This window comes from Pempheris klunzingeri, chromosome 2, assembly GCF_042242105.1.
Source record: "Pempheris klunzingeri isolate RE-2024b chromosome 2, fPemKlu1.hap1, whole genome shotgun sequence".
Lineage (NCBI taxonomy): Eukaryota > Metazoa > Chordata > Actinopteri > Acropomatiformes > Pempheridae > Pempheris > Pempheris klunzingeri.
Window position 1 is genome coordinate 15877203 of NC_092013.1, and position 23064 is coordinate 15900266.

The 23064-nt window shown below is 40.0% G+C and overlaps 1 protein-coding gene across 1 annotated transcript; it reads right to left on the minus strand.

Annotated features, from left to right (window-relative positions):
- Positions 1 to 3090: 3090 nt before the first annotated feature.
- On the minus strand, positions 3091 to 22768 carry nckap1l (NCK associated protein 1 like). The gene is made up of 31 exons (XM_070844730.1): positions 22622 to 22768; positions 21215 to 21325; positions 20593 to 20685; positions 19891 to 19947; positions 18668 to 18810; positions 17926 to 18016; positions 17186 to 17323; positions 16455 to 16503; positions 15838 to 15994; positions 15212 to 15268; positions 15004 to 15100; positions 14602 to 14711; positions 14193 to 14325; positions 13978 to 14059; positions 13805 to 13863; positions 13571 to 13716; positions 13330 to 13462; positions 12847 to 12966; positions 12296 to 12435; positions 11510 to 11641; positions 10214 to 10432; positions 9847 to 9977; positions 8380 to 8477; positions 7940 to 8033; positions 7127 to 7209; positions 6660 to 6740; positions 5761 to 5854; positions 5540 to 5656; positions 4799 to 4908; positions 4214 to 4303; positions 3091 to 3682 (listed from the first exon to the last, which is right to left on the minus strand). The coding sequence occupies exons 1-31, from the start codon at positions 22709 to 22711 to the stop codon at positions 3566 to 3568; spliced, it is 3372 nt and encodes a 1123-aa protein (XP_070700831.1). The 5' UTR covers positions 22712 to 22768; the 3' UTR covers positions 3091 to 3565.
- Between the last annotated feature and the right edge of the window lie 296 nt (positions 22769 to 23064).

The window sequence follows — 23064 nt, forward strand, 5'->3', positions numbered from 1 at the left end:
TTTTTAGTGACATGTAAGAATAATTATGGGATGGATTGCCATGGAATTTGAGATGGATTTGTGTTTTCATGTCATGTCTCCCTCAAGATGAAGCCTTATAACTCAAATCACCAGGTCAAATTTTTATTCTTGCAAAACCAATGATATTTCCATGTTGTACTTTATATTTTGTGCTAAATACCAGATGTTAAACTAAGATGGTGACCATGGTAAACATCTTTTGCAAAATATCAGCATGTTTGCATTGTCATTGTAAACATGTTAAAATGCTAGAGTTAGAATCTGGCCTCCCAGAGCCACTAGCATGGATGGAGACTCTCAGACTTTCATTTGAATGTGATCTCTTAATGCTGTGAGCATGTAGGTGTGAAGACAGAAATCTCGGAGACAGTTATTTCAAAACCTATGAAAATATGTGCATGGTTAAATACCAGTAAGACCCCATTTAAATAATGTATCATTACATCGTACTGCATTCTTTGTTTGCTTTCCCCATTTTGTTTCTATTTTAAATTAGACATGAAGAAACACTGAGCTCAGTGTTGTTAACACTAAGGGAAAAAATCTGTTCATTTAATGTTTGTAATTTGTTAGAAAAAATACTTAAAAATTATTGAAATGACTTGAAAAGACAATAACCTAAATACTATATGCTAATAGTCATATCATTGATGAGAAGCAAACAAATTATGTTTCCATGTGACAAAAGAAAATACGGTGACACGACACAGCACAGCACAGCACAGCACAGCACAGCACAGCACAGCACAGCACAACACAACACAACACAGCACAGCACAGCACAGCACAGCACAGCACAACACAACACAACACAACACAGCACAGCACAGCACAGCACAGCACAGCACAGCACAGCACAGCACAGCACATCACAGCACAGCACAGCACAGCACAGCACAGCACAACACAACACAACACAACACAGCACAACACAGCACAGCACAGCACAGCACAGCACAGCACAGCACAGCACAGCACAACACAACACAGCACAGCACAGCACAGCACAGCACAGCACAGCACAGCACAGCACATCACAGCACAGCACAGCACAGCACAGCACAGCACAGCACAGCACATCACAGCACAGCACAGCACAGCACAGCACAGCACAACACAACACAACACAACACAGCACAGCACAGCACAACACAACACAACACAACACAACACAACACAACACAACACAACACAACACAACACACTGAATAAACAAATCTAACACTTCTGCATTTTTATAACCCACAACAGCCTGAGAACTCTACTGAAAACTGTCCAACCAGCAGATTTGCAGAAATTATGTTGCAGAATTTCATGTTGCAAATAATTTAATGCAAGATGTGTTGAGTAAGATAAAGGATACCACTAAAAGCTATCTTACCGTTCCAGTTTGGTTCCCCACGTCACAAGACCAAGATGTCTATCAACTGCTCTGTGTATCTTGCAAGTTGGTGTCATGACCTCTGGCTCTGAACGCTGCTGAAGTCCGTGTGTGTGACTGTAAGTGTTAGAGAGACACAGAATGAGCTTGTGCCTCTGTGTGTTACTATAAATCCAGTGTGTGTGAGTGTCTGCTGTTTGAATGTGTGTATATAGGGATGTAGTTTATGTTAATCTACGCTGCTCTGTGTTTACACTCTCAAATACATCTAGTCCTTTCCTCCTTTCCTCTGTGTATGTATAATGCTGTTTGTCATATGTGTACAGTACTTGTGAGTGTGTGTATGTGTGTGTGTGTGTGTGTGTGATTCTCAGTGCCAGTAGGAGAGGCTCTGTGTCACCAACACAATCAGCAGAGAGTCTTTATATCAGGACCAGAGTTTCCACCATTAACTGTCCTCAGTGTCTCGGGACAGGATCCACTGCGGAGCTGCAAAGTAATGGTTCATTTGCATGCAAGGTGGTGAAACACCAAATAAAGAAAACCTCAATTGTAAATACTACTATTCGTAATACTAATAAATCTTATATAAAAATAAATAATATATGGTATACACTTCATATGAATATTACAAGTCTACCTCAGTTTATTTAGCACTGAGAAGCAGCATATAAACATTTAGTTGTGACATATTATAATGTAGTTGTAAGCATATATAAAGCCATTTTGAATGTTTGTTAATGTACACTACATGTCAACAATTACACCTCCCTCTATGAAGACACACTGATTTTCTATTAATACAGCTGTGCTTTTCTATCTTGTCTATCATTATCAGTTCTGTTTCAACCTAAGGGTACCCACAGAAGGCACTTAACACTTATATCTGCTAACAACTACATGTTATAATTAACACATAAAAAAGGGCAGCATAAAAGTCGGGGTGGTGTCAAATGGGAAGCATGATGAAATAAGAATGAGCAGACCCTCTTGTCTGATATCTGGCTGTTCACTAATTACATAACAGAAATCATTAAATTAAAGCTTTTTTTTTACAAACTGGACCTGTAGTCAGACTGTAGTTTTGTCCATTACTGGACATATCTATATTTTCTACCTCAACGACACATCATATGTTTAGATATCTTATACTTATACAGTTTGATTCTGTTTGTGATGTTGTTTTAAGGATTTGTCATTTGTTTAGTCATGAATGTTCATCTGTGTATTCACGTAAGCGTTGCCTCCGGTGGGAATTAGACCTTTTGTGCTCTTGTGAGAAGGATAGGTCCCTCGACCTGAGATGCTGAGGCCATACACACATACACACACATGCACACGCACACACACGCACATGCATACACTGTACGAAAGCAGATGTGAACATCCACATCTCCAGTGTGGCAACCAAACGGATGTAGCTGCAGAATGGGGTGAGAAGGGAGGAGACGGGCAAAAAATGAAAAAGGGAGACGTGAGGGACAGTGCTTGTTGCAAAATAAAATCACTGAAGTCTAAAGTTAGCAAGATGCACCATCAGTTATTCAAAACTAGAGTGCATCCTTTAAATTGTACATGTACATCACCCAGAGAGGATGGGTGGGAGGGCAGGGCGGAGCACAGACTGGAAATAGACGAGGAACACTTGTTGAATATAGACCCAAAAAGAAAACAAATAGCATGTTATTATCATCTTTATTCATGGAAAATTAGCAAGCAATAATGTTCAACTATTAATACAATAATCTATTAAAACTCTTACTAAATGTGGTTTGATTCTAAATCTATTTAAAAACATGTTTATTTGGGTCATGATGTCTGGCAATGAAAGGGATGAAAGGAATATACCTGATTTGCATATGAATTATTCAAGCTGATGTTAATAATTCTACAGTAGCCGTAAATTTACACTATAATACGAGCAGATAAGCATTGTAAAAGCAGAGTTTGTAAAACGAGAGAGGATGTTTTGTACAATAAGAGTGACACACTGGAGGAATTGTTAACACTAATTGTAATGGAACATTTCCAAGGCCATCGTTAAGCTGGTATGAATGTGCAGACTTGTAAGAATATTAGACTGAATGAAAACAGAACATACATGCACATTAAAATAGTCTCTTGGATAAATAAAGGTTCAATTACAAGTGTTAATCAAAGTCTTTAGCCCAGAGTGACGATGAAGGACTTGAACACTTCCCTGTAGGCATTTCGGAGCAGAACGTACGGGAAGCAGCTCTCCAGCATGTCCTGGCTCAAGAACGGAGACTCCTCCACAATCTGAGAGAATCAGTGATGACAATGTTCAAGGACAAAACTGGAGTTATTCTGTGTTTTTCTTATTGTTTACAAATCTCACAAAAGGACCAAAACTTCATACACATTTGATGTGCTAGTCAGAATTTAATGTCACCCAGTGCTCATTAATGTTAGCTACAGCGAGGCTCACTGATGTGCTTTAAATAGTTCTATTGCAGAGAGGTTTTATCATGCAATTTCCAAACATTACCAGGATCAATTAATTTCTAGTTTGAGTTTTTACAATACAAAAAACATTGAATATTCTGATACATCAAATACATTTACATTGTAATGTTACTGTAGTATATGTTGTAGGGAAATATCTATATTTTGTATATGGAAAAAAACCCTCTCTATTCATTTGACATTTTAGTTCCACCTTACATTGCAGGCTGGAAAGTCTCAATTAATCAAGGCTCATAGGTTTTTTCCATTATTCAGTTTATAAACCTGCTTACGCCTTATTGTGAATCTAAAAATAGATTATTAATATTGTACTGGCAAGCCTACCATGTGTAGGAGCAGGTAGACGGACTCTCGGTTTTTGCTCTCCACTCTTTCAACATTTTGTCCCAACTGAAGCAGAGTGGACGAGGCCAGCTGAGGAATAACACAATGTTAAAGAGAAGCGGATCACAACTGGAGCAAAGGTTGGCAGTGTCTTGAGAAAGCTCTTTGAAATATTGTCAGTGTAGTGTGCCCGAGAAACCATTTATCTCTTGTCATATATCTATTGAGTTTATGGTTTGTCAAAGAGTATTTGCACCATGATCTGTGCTTTATATGAAACTATTTATTAAAGCAGTCCTCCAAGCCCTTTTGCTTGTTCCTTCAGAGTAACTTACTAACCCTTCGTTAACAGTGCAGATCTGAGGAGGTAAAACTGTCCAATATTTCACACAAAAAAGCAAAGATTTAAAAATATATATTTAACACTCTTATGTTGAATAATTTAGAGTTTCTTATTTCCTACCAAGTTTCATCTTGTGACCCTATGAGAACCGCAGCATTAATTTACATATTTGTGTAATACCAGAACCAAATCTGACTTTCTTTTATTCAAATGGCCAGAAACTAAAAATGTTTGCCACTCACCAGGAGAAACTCTTTGAGGTGCTGCTCTATGTTCTTATTCTGAACAGTGAACATGGCAGCAGCCAGCTGGTTGATGGCTGTAGCTAAACAGTGGATGTTGTTGTTGTGGCCTGAGAAAATATAAACACAAAATTCACCATTGAAAAAGGTAAACAATAGAGAAGCACATCTTGTAACTTCAACCTCACCCCTGTGACCTGACAATTAGAGAAATTCACTTAATGATCCGTAACACTTAAGACGAAGCATACTGAGCATACTTCCTCAGGCTCACTGGGTAAATCTATTTCAAACATGCCAATGGAAAATAGAGACAAAGAAAATAATCTGAGACAAATGCCACTCTGTGCTTTGATAGAAATCTCGGCTATTTGCTGCCACTAATGTTGCGGTCCAGGCTCTGAGCCAAGTGGTTAGGGTCAGCAGGGCCGCATGCCAAGAGTAACCGTATCGATGCACGTCAGCCGAAGTTATCTGTAAACACAAGTCTCTCAACAGAAACGTGTTTCTCATTAACCAACATACTTTGCTTTGGACCACGCCAGTCTCACTGGAAAATATGATACACCGAGATGCTAATAAGCCTCGTGTTTCAGGGTGGAGCTCCCTCCTTAGACACTATCAGCAGCTGGTCAGTAATGGCTGGAAGGAGTAATGATTAGTATTTGGTTGTGGGCTGTCTGGAGACTAATTACTGTCGAGCAGTTTGTGGCAGCTGAAAATGAATGAATGAATATGCACCTCCATGCCCTTGGCTGTAGAAAGAGTTGGGGTCCAGGGCCAGGGTGGGCAGGGACATGGCGATGTAGACCAGCAGCAAACAGGACAGCTTGTACTCCTCATCAATTGACGTGTTCTCTGCACAGAGAACATTCAGACATGAGAGAACACTCTCTTTTCCTAGTGACTGAGCCATCAACCCACGCCGTCTACAGAAGTGGCACAAATAGTTTAAGCGATACCTGTGTGCATACTGCTAATAGCAGCGACGAGGGCAGGATCAATATCACATCTGAACCCTGCAGCAGTGGCCAGCTCAAAAACAGTCAGAGTCACCTGTAAGGTAATGAAACATCAAGAGACGTGCATCTAAAATAAACACCATTAAATGTAGCAGCCACAAAAGTGACTGTATGCAATCAGTAGTGGGTGCCTTTGTCTCCACACACAGGTTTTGATCTTGCTCTATTTCTGGTTACATGCATGGTTGGCCTGTCTGGGCAGAATGTTTCCACTGATGTGGCTTAGAGTGCAGAGCTGCAGCAGCGATCACAGTCTCTCTCACGGAGGCATGAGGGGGCTGCTGACGTCTTTGGGGTTATCCTGGTCCCGGTTGTGGCACGGCTGTCATGCCTCACTCAGAGGTTAGACGTAAGTAAGAACGGGGGGGGGGGGAGTTCATGAGTCACAGTCACATAGATTGCTCCAGAGGGAGATAAGGAATTTAATTTGGTTGGTACTAAAGAGTACAAAAATGTGTTTCTGTGCAACTCCCTCACTGATCTACTGTTGCACGATCTCTCTTATTTAAATAAATTTCATTCTGCCACACATTGTGCAGCAGTATATTTTGCATTCTTAACCTCTGGAGGCAATCAGAGAAATAATTTCCCCAAAGTCCCAAATGTAAATACAATGATATGCCATCAACCTAAATTCTCCCACAATGAGCTGGCCATGTGAAAATAAACTGTTAATATACTGTTTATAAACTGTGATGGGTTGATTATTCCACTTTAATTCCACTGGACGTCTTGTCCATATGTTGAGACCCCACAGTGGAATTAAAGTGGAATAATAATGAAGCTGTAGACAGCTTACAGTGTAGCTGTCATTGAGTGGTATAAGAGCTGTGTTTTACCTTGATGTCAGCTTCAGGGGAGATGAAGTCTCTCAGGCACTCGATGGGTCCCATCAGATATGGGCAATGTTTATTCAGGATCTAGATTACAGGATTATATGACACAATACTACTAAGGTGATGCATTATCCCAGTCAAGGGCAGTTTTTTGTCAGAGAAATCCGCAGTGCATGGAAAAATAATTCACCTGTATCATTATATATATATATATATAAAGCCATTTGAGCTGCATTGTTTGATTGAAAGGTGTTCAGTGGTTCTAAATATTGAGAATGACAGCATAAAAGTTGATCAGAAAACCTGTCATCAGTGTGCAGTTTTAACTAAGAAATTATCAGTATTTATCAGTAAACTAGTTTTAACTAAGAAAATCAAGATCAAGTTTTGATGTATCTACACTGTATTACAAACAGTAACATGAGCATTCATGAGCTTTATATTAATATTAAAATCCTGTTGGACATTACATCTTTCAGACAGTCCTGTGCCATTGATTTGAAGGACAAGATCACCCCGATGATGGTCATCCTCTTCAGCACGTTCTCTCCACCTAGAAGTGCATATGGAATAGGTGAGAGTCTCTCTGCTGTATGTAAAACAGCAAAGCTGTCAATTAAAACACGGTGGGTGAATGTGAATGTCTATTGTAATGAGTAACAACATGTCACTGATGGACAAATGAGATTATCATTCTGAAGTGTCTGACAGGTCACCTGGTCATTTGCACTTCAATTGATCTCTTATAGTGTGAGCTCTGACAAGAGATATTCTAGAGGAGACAGCCAAGCAATTAGATTTCAAATTAGCATTTCATTTTTTGTGAGCATTAATGTACTGCTGAACTTAGTGGTTATTGGCTCAGAAGGAAGAAATAAGCCACAGAAACGTGCAAGATGACCCTCATTTTGTGTTCAAAAAACATGGATGAAAATCAATAAGGTTGTTTGAGTTGACTAATATCACGTTAGTCTGCATTTAATTAGTGACAAACAAAGAACAGGGTCCTGCTGGTTTGCTGATAAGCTAAAGATATTTATGTGTATGTCAGTACACACGTGATAATGGCCTCTGCTCCGTGATTCATCTGTAGTACTCCTCCTTAGCCTCATGTTATCATTCCTGTTCTCTCTTGTCATGTTCGCTCTTCTCACTTTGTACATTACCTGATCACCTCCTGTCTCCACACCTACACCTTTTATTCATTCCTTTCCTTTCAACCCTGTACCTCTTTCTTCACACCTCCTCCTCTTATCTTCTCCCACTTTCTCTCCACTTCTCACCTGTCAGTCTCTTCTTAAGATTGGCCATTTCCTCTGGCTTATCAAAGTTGTTCTTCATCTGTACCAGGGTGTCCATATTCTCAATCACCAGTTTCTAACAGAAGAGAGGGAACTGACATAAGTTATAAAACAACCTTCGGGTGGGAGTTATGATGGACAGAGGTCATGACTGGGACAGATCTGTCTTTCAGTAAGTTCAGAGCTGTAGCACTGCAACTCCTCATGTCAGTACTAGCTGTTAAAGCAGGGAGCCTCACACGGTACAGACGTACTAACTGACTTCTTTTACTGTACAGTATGTGAGGATCAGGGGACTGTTTTAAAAGACATACAGGAGTTTCATAAGATAAAGCGTAAAAATATCAATTTTGATGATCTGACATTTCACATTTCATTTTCCCATGAATAAATCAGGCCACTGATCTAAGAGCATACTGTACCTTCAGCTCACCGACTTGAGAGGTGATGTGCCACATCAGGTGCTCGCTCAGAAACTTCACGCCATATGGACCAATTAGCTCTGCCAGGGCGTGTAACTCTGCTCAGAAAGTGATATGAATAATTCAAGGATCAGAATTGGACGGAGATGAGGGACCAACAAGCGTAAACTGATGTTGATGTCAAGCAGCCAAACAGAACTTTACATCCATGAATCTGGTACAAAGCTTGACTCGCTACCAGTGACAAAAATAAGAACGGACACAAATTAAATCTGAGTGTAGCTGAATCAATGAGAGAGAGACAACCGCAGCTATTAGACCTTTCACTCTGCTCAACATCTCTGACTGTAGATGGATAAGTACGTGTATGGTTAAAATTGGAGGTGGTTAATGAAGTGGTGAGTGAATCACTGTGAGGCGGGCAGATACCTCACCACAGAGTAAATATAGGCAGCGATTATGACATTGTGAGGGGGCATCTACTGAAATACAGTGGTCTCCAAGGTACTGTGTGCGCGCATGCCTTATGAATGCATCTCTGAGCCTAGGTGTGTATAATGTTCATGTTTGCTTGTTAGTGCATGAGCCTTGGTCTGCAGTGCATGGAATAAAGGCTTGGTACAGTCATAAAGAGCACCACTGCGCCCACAATGAAGCGTGGAGGCAGAATGGGAGGTTGTGTGGAGGAGAGACAAGTGATGCTGGAGTTATGAGCTAGGGAGATGATAAGCAATACTGAAATTTACATTAGCCAGACAGTGTCAGAATAAACTGCATGACAGGCAGCGCGAAAGAAAACACCGTACACCACCACAATAACAAGCTCCTCTTCCTCTTGAGCAATATTTCCCCGGCTGCATGTGGTGTCACAGGAGTGAACTAAAGCTGCAAGTATGAAAGAAAGTGCCTTTTGAAAACAGTGAGTCACCTCTTGGATCTGTGGGCCTGTGATCATTAAACCTTAAGAGTACTGGGGAACTTTTTGATTCTGTCATGGGTAAAACTATGTGTCTGCAGAAAGTGAAAATGGAGGAAAGAAACTGACATTGCTGACTTTTTGCACTTGTTATGCAGCTGTTATCACGGAATAGAACATGTTGGCAAATATCTCTCAAACTACTAAAATTCTTTGTACTTAAATACATGAATTTAGGGTACAGCATGGACAAGTACATAGTAAACTGCTCCCAAAAGTTGGAGCTGGCTACTAAACTCCATCTGTCATTGATGACTGTCATCTGAATTACTTTATCCTAAGATGCAACATTCAGTGAAAGTCAGTGAATAGCTGTATATACCATAAACTTTGTATTTCTTGTCTCCAATTTCCTTCATCACCTTCTTTGTGAAAGACAGAGGTGATGGTAAAATGAGATGTAATAAGAGATATACATTGAGGTTCATATTGACATATTGACTCAAAATGACTGAATGAATGAATTATTGTAATTGACCTCTGGGGCCGACCTGATATATCTGAAAACTCCTCTGCCCTGAAACCCGGGTCGCTGTCAGTAGTCTGGTTGACAAAGCAGTGCATCGTAGGACAGTGGACGATGACGGAGTTGCTGGCCTGACGCAAGAGACTCTCCAGGAACCTGAGGAGCAGAATAAAACAAAGACACCTCAGCCCTTACACTACAGATGTTACCATTAAAGAGAGACAAAGTAGAAGGGACAAGCAAGACAAGAGACAGGGAGAACCCAAGAGGGTGTCCTCGTGTTTGCTGCTTGATGTGCTATAGTTATGTTACGCTATATGTCAATGAAGAAACATACATTTGGATAGATGTCTTAAAGAAGTGCAGTAGATGAACATATATGTTACACACACCAGTTTATGTAGATGGTTGTAATGGTCTGTCCTCCACGTGAGTCCAGTGGCTGGGTTTGCTGCAGCAGGACGCTCTTCACCAGCCGGGTGACATCCACATTGATGTAGCTGGAGAGGCAGTGCAGGCTGGCTGTATAGGTTCTTAACCCTGCCAGGAGCTCCGAGGGACGGGCTATTTCCTGGGTGGTCTGGTTGTAATTGGCCATTCTCACGATGATCCTGGAGAAGCACATTTAACCACATCAGTTATAACCAGGCCAGAGTGGACTGAGGGCGGACAGATGGGACCTTAAAACGGGTTAAATGAGCCATGGTGGCATGGTCCTATACTCTCATTAGGTGAGCACATTCACTGCTCCAGGGCTTCACTGAAATGTTATTTATTTTTTGTCAGGGCCCTTCATTCTCTCTCTTTCTCTTCCTGACTAGACTATATTTACAATTTTCACCATGGAAGGACCAATCACTGCAAGCATGCCGCTACTCTAGGGTGCTAATTTTAGGGTGACAGGAGAGATAATCATCAGCTAAGACAGGGAGACTAAGCAGAGCATATACACAGAAACATTAGGTTGCCCTGGTACCAATCCCTAATCTAAATAATAGTTAGCACTGAAATGACACAGAGCAAGGGAGTGACATGATGGATCTCTTCTCAGATTTTTAAGTGGGTGCAACGTAGTCCGACACAAAGGAATCAGATAGAAAGGAGGGTTCATTACAGTGATGGAGACAAGCTTTTAAAGATTCCCTAAATGTCAGGAGGGCTGTGTGCCAAACTGGGAATGAGTGACAATGTGGAGAAGTTGCAGCCTGAGATGCCTTTGAGTTTTCCCAGCTCTGTCATATCTTGGTCAAAGTGTTTAACATTTCAACAGCCCACGTTCAGGATGGAGGAAAGCCTACTGGGGTTTGGACATAGTGTCAGCAGCATAAACACTGTAAAATCATAGCATTATGTTAGTACATTGGGGTACAACTGAACAGCGCATTTACGCACTGGCACAGGAAACAATATTACATACACAATATGTTCCACTCACAAAGAAAGCGAGCGCTCATGTCAGTAATTAGCATATTCCTGACAGTAATTGCAGAATCGCTAAAATGGCATATGCAGAAACATCCAAATGCTTCTGGAGCACACGAGATATTTTCTAATGTGCACAGGAACCTTTAGAGGAAGAACAATTACAAATGTCACCTCAGGGACTTTTTATACACCTTCAGGACTCATTACTTCATCCACATTTAGTCAGACAAATATAATAACACAGCCAACCCCACTCAGCATACTCAGAGAGGCGTGTCTCCAGATGAGAAATGAGGAACTCTGTAGGAACGACGATGTGGTCGAAGACAATAAAATCACTGCAGAGGCTGTAGGAGGAGCAGAGCTCTGTCAGCATCAGATGCATCTTGTCCACACTGGGAGAAGAGGGAGAAAGAGAAAGAGAAGGGAGGATGCAAGTCTTTAGGAACTTATAAATATTTTGACAATGACTGTAGTATGGGTGTGCTTTTTCTCAGACAAATAAGGTAATAAACATGTTAGAGAATTGTAAAACATCTCCATAGAGAGGCAGCAGGGAGGAAAACTGAGAGGAGGGGGACAGACTGAATTACAACTCTTCAGATTTAATTTAAGGAGCTTTTTAATTGTAGCTTTATACAGAATATGATCAAAAAATGGAAACGGCAGCATAAAAGATGATGCCAGAAACAGTGTTTATTTAAAACGCTGAGGTGTTTATAGCCTCTTATTCTTAATAGCTTGACTGAGTACCTGTCAATCCTGACTGATTTGACTTGAAGAGTAATAAAGTTCAGAGAAAATAATATGTTGTAGGAGAGAACATTTTAATCCTGTCTTCCTAAAATAGTAGCTCTTAAAATATTTCCCCCAACATAAACTGCATCAACTGATTTTCAACCTTCGCAAACCAAAATCGTACACTGTCAGATGTTTATTTGACCTGAACAAGCCTCTGCCAAGCCAGTATAATTGCTGAAGGATCAGGCAGAGTGAGATAAGTAGAGAAAGTAATGGTTATAATCAGGGAAACAAAAAGACAAGCTGACTTGGTGACGATGCTCCGGTCTTTCCTCTGGCTTTCAGCGCCTGGCTTCTCTTTCTGGACCTCTCCCTTCTTTGGCAATGGCTTTTTTTGCTTTCTATGGCGAGCTGCGCTGATGGTCTCTGCACTGTGCTTGGGCTGCAGCTGAGGGGTTATCAAGTGGAAAGAGGTGGATGCAGAGAGGGGAAGAAGAAGGGAGAAATAGTGAGAGAAAGAGGGAAACAGAGAGGGGAAGAATTCAGCCCAGCCAATATTGGGTAACATACTTAAACACAAACACAAGAGTTTTGTGCTCACAGTGAAAGCACTCAAAAAGTAAACACTTTTGTCATATTTTCCTCGAGGGATTCGAGAAACAACACGCATTAATCAACTCCAGAGTTTTCGGCCTGTCTTATCATTTTATTCAAAGTCTCAGGTCTGTCCTCTGCCTACAGCAAAATAAACTGATGCCATGCTGTGACTAGAACGATTATATTTGGATATGGGCTTTGGCAGAATCAATCTGCGCTAGATAATTAGTTTTTTTGAAACTGAAATAGACTCAGTCTTCACCTGGTCATTGAGGTTGCACTGCTCAGCGCATATCTCCAACACAACATTGCTGGTCAGCTTGGCTATCTGCTCCAGGAGGGTCACACACAGACGCAGACTCTTCTTCTCCATTGCCTCTGTCTGGACACACAAATAATTGTAATATGTGCATGTGTAGAACGAAGGTACAGAAAAATGCATTTCTGAACAAACACACAAATACGCAAAAGAAGGAGGTGTGTTTTCTCCCTAATTTCCCTTTTATAGTTCATATAACAGCAGGTACAACTTCACTAATTCTTACTTACCTGTGGTTAAATAGCAAATAAAAGTATATATGCTCAGTATCTCAGAGTATAAAGTCCCAAAAGTTGTCATGAATGAAAAATTGCTGCTGTTATGATGCTGGTGATGTTAATTTCTAAAAATGTGAGAAATAAAACTTCACGTAATTCGCTGCATCTGGTGGTTGATAGCTTTGTCAGCAAATAACTGAACACTGACCTCTTCTGGGCAGAGAGGGTCTCCACACAGGCTGAAGTGAGAGCAGACAGACGGGAAGGCCATGAGGTAACGCTTCATGTTCATCTCCTCACTGCTCTGGCCAAACATCTTCTCAAAGACCCGCGGGTAGAAACTGGAAAACAAAACATTGGTGAATAATTCAACCTGGTAGGAGAAGAGAAGAGAAGAGAAGAGAAGAGAAGAGAAGAGAAGAGAAGATGAGAGAAGAGAAGAGACTGACCAGAGGATGGACAACTCTGAAGTCTGGTGCAGAAGTTCTTCTGCACTGTCTAACATCCTGGTGTGAAACTGAACCATGTTCATCACCTTCGCTAAATCGTGGTACTCCTTTATTGGAAGAGGAGCCTTGCTCACACTTGTGTAGGCCTAAAACCAAACACAAAGAAAACCATACCAAGTTTTACAATAACTGAATATTGTGTGATATTTGATATGTAGCAACAAACCTACCCACCTGCAGTCTCAACCAGTCCAGTCTGATGGCTCTGAGGTCAAATTCCTCTTTGTTTTCCACTGCAGAGTAAAACTGAATCCATCATTATTCAAATTAAATTTCTTATGCTGCATTTTAAAATATCGCGTGGTGTACACGAGCTGAGATCATCTGCAGTATTGTGCTGTGAGTACCTTGTTTGACTGAGAGAGCTGACAGGGTTGAGATGAATGAACTCAGCAGGACCGACTCCTCTTCTGGACAAACATACATGTTCTGCAGAGGAGAAAAACATTGTTTGCTTTCCCCTTTTGCACCTCAGTTATTGAAAGAAAAATATTTACATTTACATTTACATTGTGTGATATCCTATATACTGTAGAGTAAACATCATGTTATCTACAGGTACCTGTATGGTGTCATTGAGAACCAAGGCATCAAACTGTGCCAGGTACTGGACATGGTAGCGCTGAACCACATGGTTATACTTTTTCATCAGACCTCGTAACTTCTCCATGTAGAACAGCAGCTCTGCCATCTGACTGGAAAAAAGCAGAGAGAGCAAATGAGTACCACAGAATATTAACTCTCTGTTAGTTTGCATAGTAGAATTAGTACAAATAAACAATTTTAACATCTTTTCTGCACACTTAAGGATAACTGCATTACTAAAAACTAATAAGCTACTGCACTCTTGAGAGACATCTTAAGAGTGGAGTTGCAGCGAGGAGCAACTTGCTCGCTGCCAGATTTTTGCATGCTAATAGGACACAGTGTGGCTACCACAGCGGTTTACATCCTCTGCACCTATGACCTACTTGTCAATGTAGTCCTCAGGCGTCTTTATTTTTGGCATATTCTCAGAGTGTCTAACGAGCCACAGGACCTCGTCACGGGAAAATGACAGAGCCATGAAGACAAACAGGGCCTTGGGGATTTGATTGGCACACAGAACAGAGAGGAGGAATGTTAGGGAAGGGTCTCAGCTAAGATTGGTAAAGGTCATGATTACTGTGAAACGAAGGGGCATCCAAAGGAATTCCCCCCTCCCGTCCAAATATTCTCCAGAGTCCAACGTGTGTTGGATGGAAACTAGATCAAAGATTCAATTTTTTCACAAGTCACGTGACCAGAATTTCATTTAGGATTTGCAACTTGTAGTAATGAAATGATTTAAATTCCTCAAGCGCCAGCTGTTATGCTCATTACTTTACTTCTACCTTTGGTCCCAGAAGTCCAGGTTCATCCTCCAGAACTTTAAATAATTCCTTCATTGCTCCTCTCAGAAACTGTCTTCTTTCTCTGTGCACTGCTCCACTGGTAATAACACAGAAGATGGAAATGGTGATTTCAAACTAAACTTCACGTCGGTGAATATATATGACGCAAAAGTAGTAAAAACTTTGCTTGGTTTCCTGCCAATCTCACCTGTGGACTAGAGTATGCTCACGACATTCCTTGATGTCTGCAATTCGTTTGCTATATCTGAAGAAAAAATAAACAAAGAAATACAACAAGAAGCTGATTAACAATTGAAAAGCAAAAGCATATCAACCTTAACCACTTTTCCTCTCTAAATTTTGATCTATAATCCATGTTATTTTTAAGTTTACAGGCACTGAGGCCCCAATCTGTATCCTTTTTACTTTGTTGTTTGTAATTTTGAAATTATCTAAGCATAATTTAAATTTCTTTAATTGTTATACACTACCCTATTTACCCTATACATTTGAATTGGCAGTTTTAGGGAAAAATATACTTAACTCAATAGATGCCTCACTGTAATCTGTGTTTGTCCAGCCCTTTATGTCCAGAATTAACGAGCAACCAAAGTTCAGGACTCTTTACTCCAGAGCAGCAATATGAGAATATATTCAGCGGCATTTTTAAATCAGCTCCTTTATCATTATCCTCCCTTGTCTGAAGTATGAGGGTGTTTTCTATTGCACCCATAGCTTATTATTTTGCATTTAGATTTTCTGTTTATCAAGTAGGACTTTTTCTCACAGTCAAAAGTGTGAAGAGAGTACCCTGTAGCTATGCAGCTTACGTACCCTTTGATGCAGTCGAAGAGGTCCTCTGAGACCTTGTGTATGTTGACAACCTCATCTCTGATGAGGGTGAGGTAGAGGCCGCTCCGCAGAGCCATCTTCCACAGCTCCTGCGAGGCCTGGTTTGTATTCAGGCTGGTGTGGCACAACAAGAAGCCGACTACAAGGCACACAGTCAGCAATATTTATGATACAATCTGCTGCAGGAGTTTACATTAACTGGGTGTAAGAAAAAGTACAACACTTTTTTCTTCTCTGAGTTTTATGGACACGAAATGGCAGCAACAAAAACTGAAATAAAATGTTTTGGACTTTAACATTAGCTGATACTCAAATAAAAATTCAATTAGACAATGCGGTGCTCCTCTCATGCCAATAGTCTTATATGAACATTAATAACCAACAGTGCCTCTGAGGGTAGATTCTCTCAAAAGTAACATTATCTTATATATATTGTTGTGAGTAGTTCTGCAGATGCACAAAACGTTATTGTGCAGACGCAGGATAAATGTCCTAAAGTCTGCAGGGTAAATAAAATGCAGTGTACCTGCATAATGTTTATATATTTATATAAAGTTAACAGATAAAAGAAGTTATAATTCAGGATGAGTAATACTTACTAATGATCCACCGCTCCATCACTTCCATAGACAGGTATTCACATGCCATCTGTGACGAATAATAAGCTTATTAACTGGCAATGCAGACACATTCACTACAGACTTAGATGGACCAAGTTTATGATTAAGTAAAATCCTGTCAGCTTAGCTATATGGTAGCTTTCAGTATCTTTATTACTACGTTTTTCTTGTTCTAGCCACAAAACAAAATCAGTAGTTCTTGTAGATTCTACACAATAAAGATCTCCGTATATGACACACTGGTAAAAAAAGAAAAAATCCCAAAATGCACATTTTATACTGTAGCTGAATAGATATAGATATAGATATAGATATTCTCTATACACTTTAAACAAGAGGCTTTTCCTTTCAAAGATATTGTATATTTTCATGAGAAATATTCATAATATTCAAATGGGGCCTTCATCAAATGGGGCCTTAATGGTCGTGTTCAAAGACAGCAGAGAGTATGACAAAGGACTAAACTGTGCAGAAAAGGGAGATGGGTGGAGATAAAAGCTCAGGGAGGAGCAGAAAGGTCAAACGACAATAAAACAAATCACTTTCTACATTATGGCTCTGTAATGGAAGAACAGGGAAATGGGGCACATAGCTACCAATGTTAAGTGCACTGTCTTTGACCTTCAAGACAAGACTCTCTTTCATCCTCTCTCTTTCTCCTTCTGTGAGAGATAAATACAAGAGGAGAGGTGACGGAGGGGCACACTCACAGTGTCGCAGCAGGCTGGGTCCAGCATGGCAGCTGGGGCACTGAGCAGGCTGAGGAGCTGGGCGCTCCGCCACTGCTCTGCTGGCAGGTTCCTGCGTGGGTAGACCATCTTGAGAGAAAGCAATGCTCCCGTCACAGACTGGGATTGGGGCAGAGAAGGAAAGGAAAATAGAGAGGCAGAAATGACAGAGCTATAGAGAGATGGCAACACTTCACACAAAATTATAGCAAAAACAAATTTAAGGCTCAAGAGCTGGTTTAATTTTTCCACACATATGCATATTTTCTGATCCACCATGCAGACGAGTATAACTGCCAGTGTTAAAGAGGTAAATACAAATGATAAATCATTTGTATTATTATTGTTTAAATGGTATTGTACTGTGTGTGTCAATTGGTATTGGTATTTTCATTTTCATATACATTTGTGTACTTTGGGTTTCATGGTTTGGAGTAAATCATAGATTAATTCTACAGTACACAATAATGCTTTGGACGATAGTGTATTGGCATGTTGTACACCCGTAGGTGTAGCGGTGTGACGAGTCAAAACAGAAGTGTATATGATTCAGTATTTATGTTCTGTGTTAAAATATGTGAATGTTAACAAAAATATCAAAATACGTGGTGGAGCTGCATTAATATTTGGTTGAACTCAAGTGAGCATTTCAACTGGAGAAAATCATCAAGTGTTTATGTGTCTTAGTAATATGTATAAACAGTGACACACACTGAGCTTACCCTTGTGTGAGGGCCAAACTCCTCAGCGAGCTTCTTCCAAGGATGCTCATACTCCACAAACATCTGGCCGAGCCGTGGGTAGGAGGGGTCACTGCGGGATTCATTACAGTATGCAGTTAATCAAAGCAGGGACAAGCAGAAGAAAAAGAAGTAGGACTGTGTCAGTCTATAACTATCTACAGGACTTTTACTGATAATAAAAGTTAAGATTCCATAAATTACATCTCATCTTATACAGCTTTGCTTTTGGATGGATGAAATAATGAAGAGCTGAGGCTGTTCCCTCTCAAGGGGCTTACTGTATGTGCTGTGCATGTCAAATGTGGCATTAAAATGTATGCGTTTGTGTTTGCTGCTCACGTCTAAATAGAGATAAGCATCCTGTGTGTGCAAAAATGAACATCATGCAAAGTGGGAGGACTCAAAATGTCAGAATACTTGCCACTCAGAAAAGGTTAATGGTTGATGTCCGTGGCAATTAAAATTCTAATTAAGTGTGAGGATCAGAAAAGTAGTCGTATTGATGGATGTGGAAACTCATAATGCCATTAATTACAGCAGTTTAATGAAGCTTTTGTCGTCGCTTGAAAGCTGCACTTGGGAAATACAACCCTTTGTTGACTGAACGCTGTCTTGATCAATAGGGAGGAATAAATGGAAAATACCCCCATTCATCAAATTGCTTTGTGCTCCTTATATAATGTCTCTTCAGCATCTCTTAGGCAGTTTAATGTCTTCTCACCTGCTCCCATTGGTCATCTCATGGGCACAGTTGAACATGCCGATCAGTGCCTTCTTGTCATCGATGCGAGAGAGCATTACGATAACAGATGTGTATGTGATGATCAGATCCAAGTAGTTCTTGGTGAAGTCAAAGTTGATTGCCTGAAATCAAAAATTCTGTGTCGTCAGTGCTTGGAAATGACTGCCCCCCAGAAACTCTCTCAGTCTCACTCAGACAAACTGTAGATAAAGTACAGCTATGTGGAGACCTAAAGGACCATCACGACTGGGCCCAAGTATTCACTGCCACTCTCAGTTTGACTTTTTGTATTTTGTGTTACTGTCAGTATTTAGAGATCAGCTGAAATCTTTAGACTATAAAACACACACACACACACCCCTGCAGGTTTGTGAAGTGGTTGTAAAAAGGTTGTAGTTTCCTTATTAAGAGAGAAAAGTGGTTGAAAATGCATGGAGGAACTATATCTAGCTGTACTTTGGTAAAAAAAAAAAAAAGAGTTTGTGGAACATAGCAGACACAGCGATCTTTTGTTACTTCTTCCCAACCTGCACAAATGTCTCCATTGCAATCCATTGTGAGTGAATGAGTTCAAATACACAGTCTTCCTCAATAACCGTCCTCTTTCAGGCCAAGAGGGCTAGATGGATTATGATATATTTGGGGTGAAATATCACTTTAATATTATTTGTCAGTTTGAAAAGGAGTTACAGATCCATTTTAAGGGCGTTAAAGGTGAATGCAAAATGTGTTATGACTGCAATAATAAGGTTCAGAGAGACTTAAGTTGCAATTTATTGCGACAAAGGGATCTGGAATTATATTTGACAAAGAAGATCCTGCACTGAGAGATACTCCCCAAATAAATCCAAGCATTGTGAGATGCTTATAATGTCCACATTATTGTGCAGATCAGACCATGAGAGACACATATCACTGAAATATACAATAGGATATACATTATGCATAAGGCAAGAGGTGCCACTTTAATTATGATAATAAAAAAAAATGCCTGGCAAACTGAGCAGTAAGAGGCTGGGGGGCGGTGAGAAAACACAACGTGCAGTATGTAGCAGGAAGGAGTGAACAGCATAGTAGCAGAATGAATAAAAGGAGAAGAAATGAGTGGGAGCTTGTCAGATTATCAGCAGATGTTGTTTGTGACTTCAGCGCTTTCCCGGACTTCAAACATTTACGAGCCACACAGTAAATAAAATACTTACAATATCAAAGAAGCACTGACAGGCATCTATGGTGTTCAGCAACTCATAAACGTGATCCTGAGTGAAGACAAGAGGAGGATTGGGTTAGAAAACAGACAAAGAACAAACAACAACAAAGAACATTGAAATCAGGTTAAGCCTCTGACGTGCTTTCCTAAACACACCATCATTTTCATAGATTCCTGTCAACCCTAATAATCACTACCCATTTGCATTTTTCTAGAACATCATGACTGACTTATTCACAATCTTACAAACGCAGATGATGCCTTGGCCTGGCTGAGACCTCCATCACAAAAATATGCAAATGTGAAGGGAGGTGTAACAAACTGCACCAAACCACAGTTAGCTAACTGTTGATATTTGGAATAAAATCAATTATTTTCCTATATCAGAATAAACCACTCTATATGTAAATGCGTTCTATAAACCAAAATGTCTCAAATAACGGGTGTGCAGACTGAAAAAGAGAGAAAGAAAGAGAGAGGACACTGCAAACACCGTCTTCATCAGATTTGCGTGTTCATATTTAAACAATAATGTATATCTATTTTTCATTGTTTTTCACCGTTTCTTAATATAGACATGTTATGCTTCTGTTTCTTCCTCTGTTGTGAGCTCTCATTGTGTCGACAAAACTAATCTGAAGCTGAAAACTTGAGAAGAAAGAAAGAAAAGAAAAAGACAAAGAGGGACGGTCACCCTGAACTCCTTGACGTCCAGAAAAGAGTTGTAGTAGCTTGATGTGGCTGCCAACACTTCAGATTTCTGTCGTTGTATGCTGGTCAGATTTTGCTGCAATACACAATAAAGAGAACGTGTCATTACTGGTCAGATATTATGAGAAGGCACATTGAGTGATAAATAAACTATTTCCTAAAGTCCTTCCTGTGGGTATTGGGTATTATAGTTTACCTTGCTATTTGGAATAAACAGCCATCAGCCATATGCAAATGTTTAAATGTAAGAAACAAATATATAGACATAATATGGAGTAAATAACAGATACAAATACTGTCTATATCATATAGCAAATACCATGTAATATAATATTACCATACAGGACTGTCCAGAAGACATACTGTAACATATATACTTCAAGTTGAACATCGCTGTCAGTTTCTTTTGATAGACATGTACGTAGTCAGCTCAACGCCATAATGTTTCTATTCGATCACACAATAATTCATTGACCAAGAACAAACAAACCTTTTGTATGAAGATCCCAAAATAATCATTTCAAGATCACAACAAAATGTGAAAAATATGTACAACCGTGACCTTCTCTAGAAAGCAATGTGAATAAGGTTTCAGTCACACATACAATGTTGCCTCTGAAGTCAATGTTGGGGAATTTCTTGTTGATGTATTTGACGGCGGGCTCCATGGCTTTGTCTGTCAGGAGGGGCGGACGCGTCTTGGGGTCTGCACAGATCTGCACAGAAGAGGTTGAGTGAAATAATAAAGATGTGATGTGATCAGGTTGCCCGTCATACTTTAATACTCAGACAGGGTTTTCTCAAATCCCACACGGAAATTTTGGCGGTTACATCATTTTTAACATATTTTCATGCTCTACCATCAATCTCTTGACATGGTTTCGTTTTGTTTGGGTTTTTTTTTTACAGTTTGAGTGTCAAGTTAGAAAGATAAGCTTGTCAGAATAGAGCCACTGAATGCCCTGACTTGCTGGGAAAATTGTGGGTAGTGAGTAATAATGTTTTTCTGACTTCCTTTAACAATCACCCTAAAGGTGACCTTGAGCAGGGTAGTTAACACTGAGCGGCTCCAGTGGGGCTGTTTAGAAGCTTAGAAGTCCGACTGCCAAAATAAAAAAAATGCATGCATGCTCAGCAAGACTCAGCAAGTCTTTTCAGTTTTTCACTTCTAATAGTAATGATAAAGTACGTGCATAACATGTTCATATAAGGCTACAGAAACAGGGATGTGTCTGTGTGTGTGCATAGTATACAAAAAATATTCTATTTTCTCATGAGGAGAATGTCACTTCCTGCATGTCGCATCCACAAATGAGTCTGTTGTCAGAATACACAATAGTTTCTTTTTCTTTTCCTGGTCTGTTTGCTTCTCTGTCGTGTGAGTTTCACAGCGTTCAGCTCAGAATAACTGAAATTTAGGGTGACTGACAGCTCAGACTGACTTCCTGTTTGCACTTCCTCTTTGGAGAAAGGAGCTCAGTGCTGGCTAGTCTACTTAACAAACACACAAAGACCACTTTTGTAAACAAATACACAGTTGTTACAATTCATTTCATGACCACAGTTTGAGTTACAGCTTCTGGAGCTGACTTTGAGCAACAGTGCATTACTGGATTATCATTATGGTCTGCATCCTCATTAGACTCTGTAGTGCTTCTGTATAAATAAAATAATTTAACAGATTCAGATGTACACAATCATTATTCTTTGTATTGTAGATACAAATATAGATTTTTATCGGTAGAATCATTCTTTGGTCCCTTTGAATGGCTCGACTGAATCTGAAAATAGTGATATTGAATGCATACAACTTTAATTACAACTCAATTTCAATTTATTCCTAAACCGTAAATAACTATGTTCTGATATTTTTACTCTTAGATTTATGTCCGTATTGTGTGATAACTGTACACTGGTACAGATTTGGGGAAAATTACTAAGCGTATGCACTGACAGTCAAGTTCCTTATTTCTCGTTTCTGTCACACAGACCATTTGCCTCCTCTCCCTCACCTTCTTAATGTAGTTCATGCGTATCAGCACCCCATTCCCTCTCTCATTGAGGATGGTGAGTTTTTCAGCCAGTTTCTGTTGGTAGTCCATGGTTCCAGAAACGCTGTACCTCTCCCTCCGTTCAAGCCTTGGCCTCCTGGTCCTTTATAGTGGTTGAACCCCCGGAGACGAGCACACTCAGAGCCTCACCCTGACACTTGGTCACATGGGGCTCATGGGTGGAGGTGGAGCCATGAGCTGAGTTGGGCTGAGTGTTAAAACCGCCCATATACTGTGACTGTATGTCAAAAAAATGGATATACTTCTTTTTTTTTTTTTAAGAAAAATTCAAAATGAAAAATTCCGAAAATATGGAAAATAAAATAAGAAAATAAGTTGGCAAAAGAAATTTATCTTAAAATACTTTGGTACATTTGGATTTCATATTTCAAATTAAAGTCACA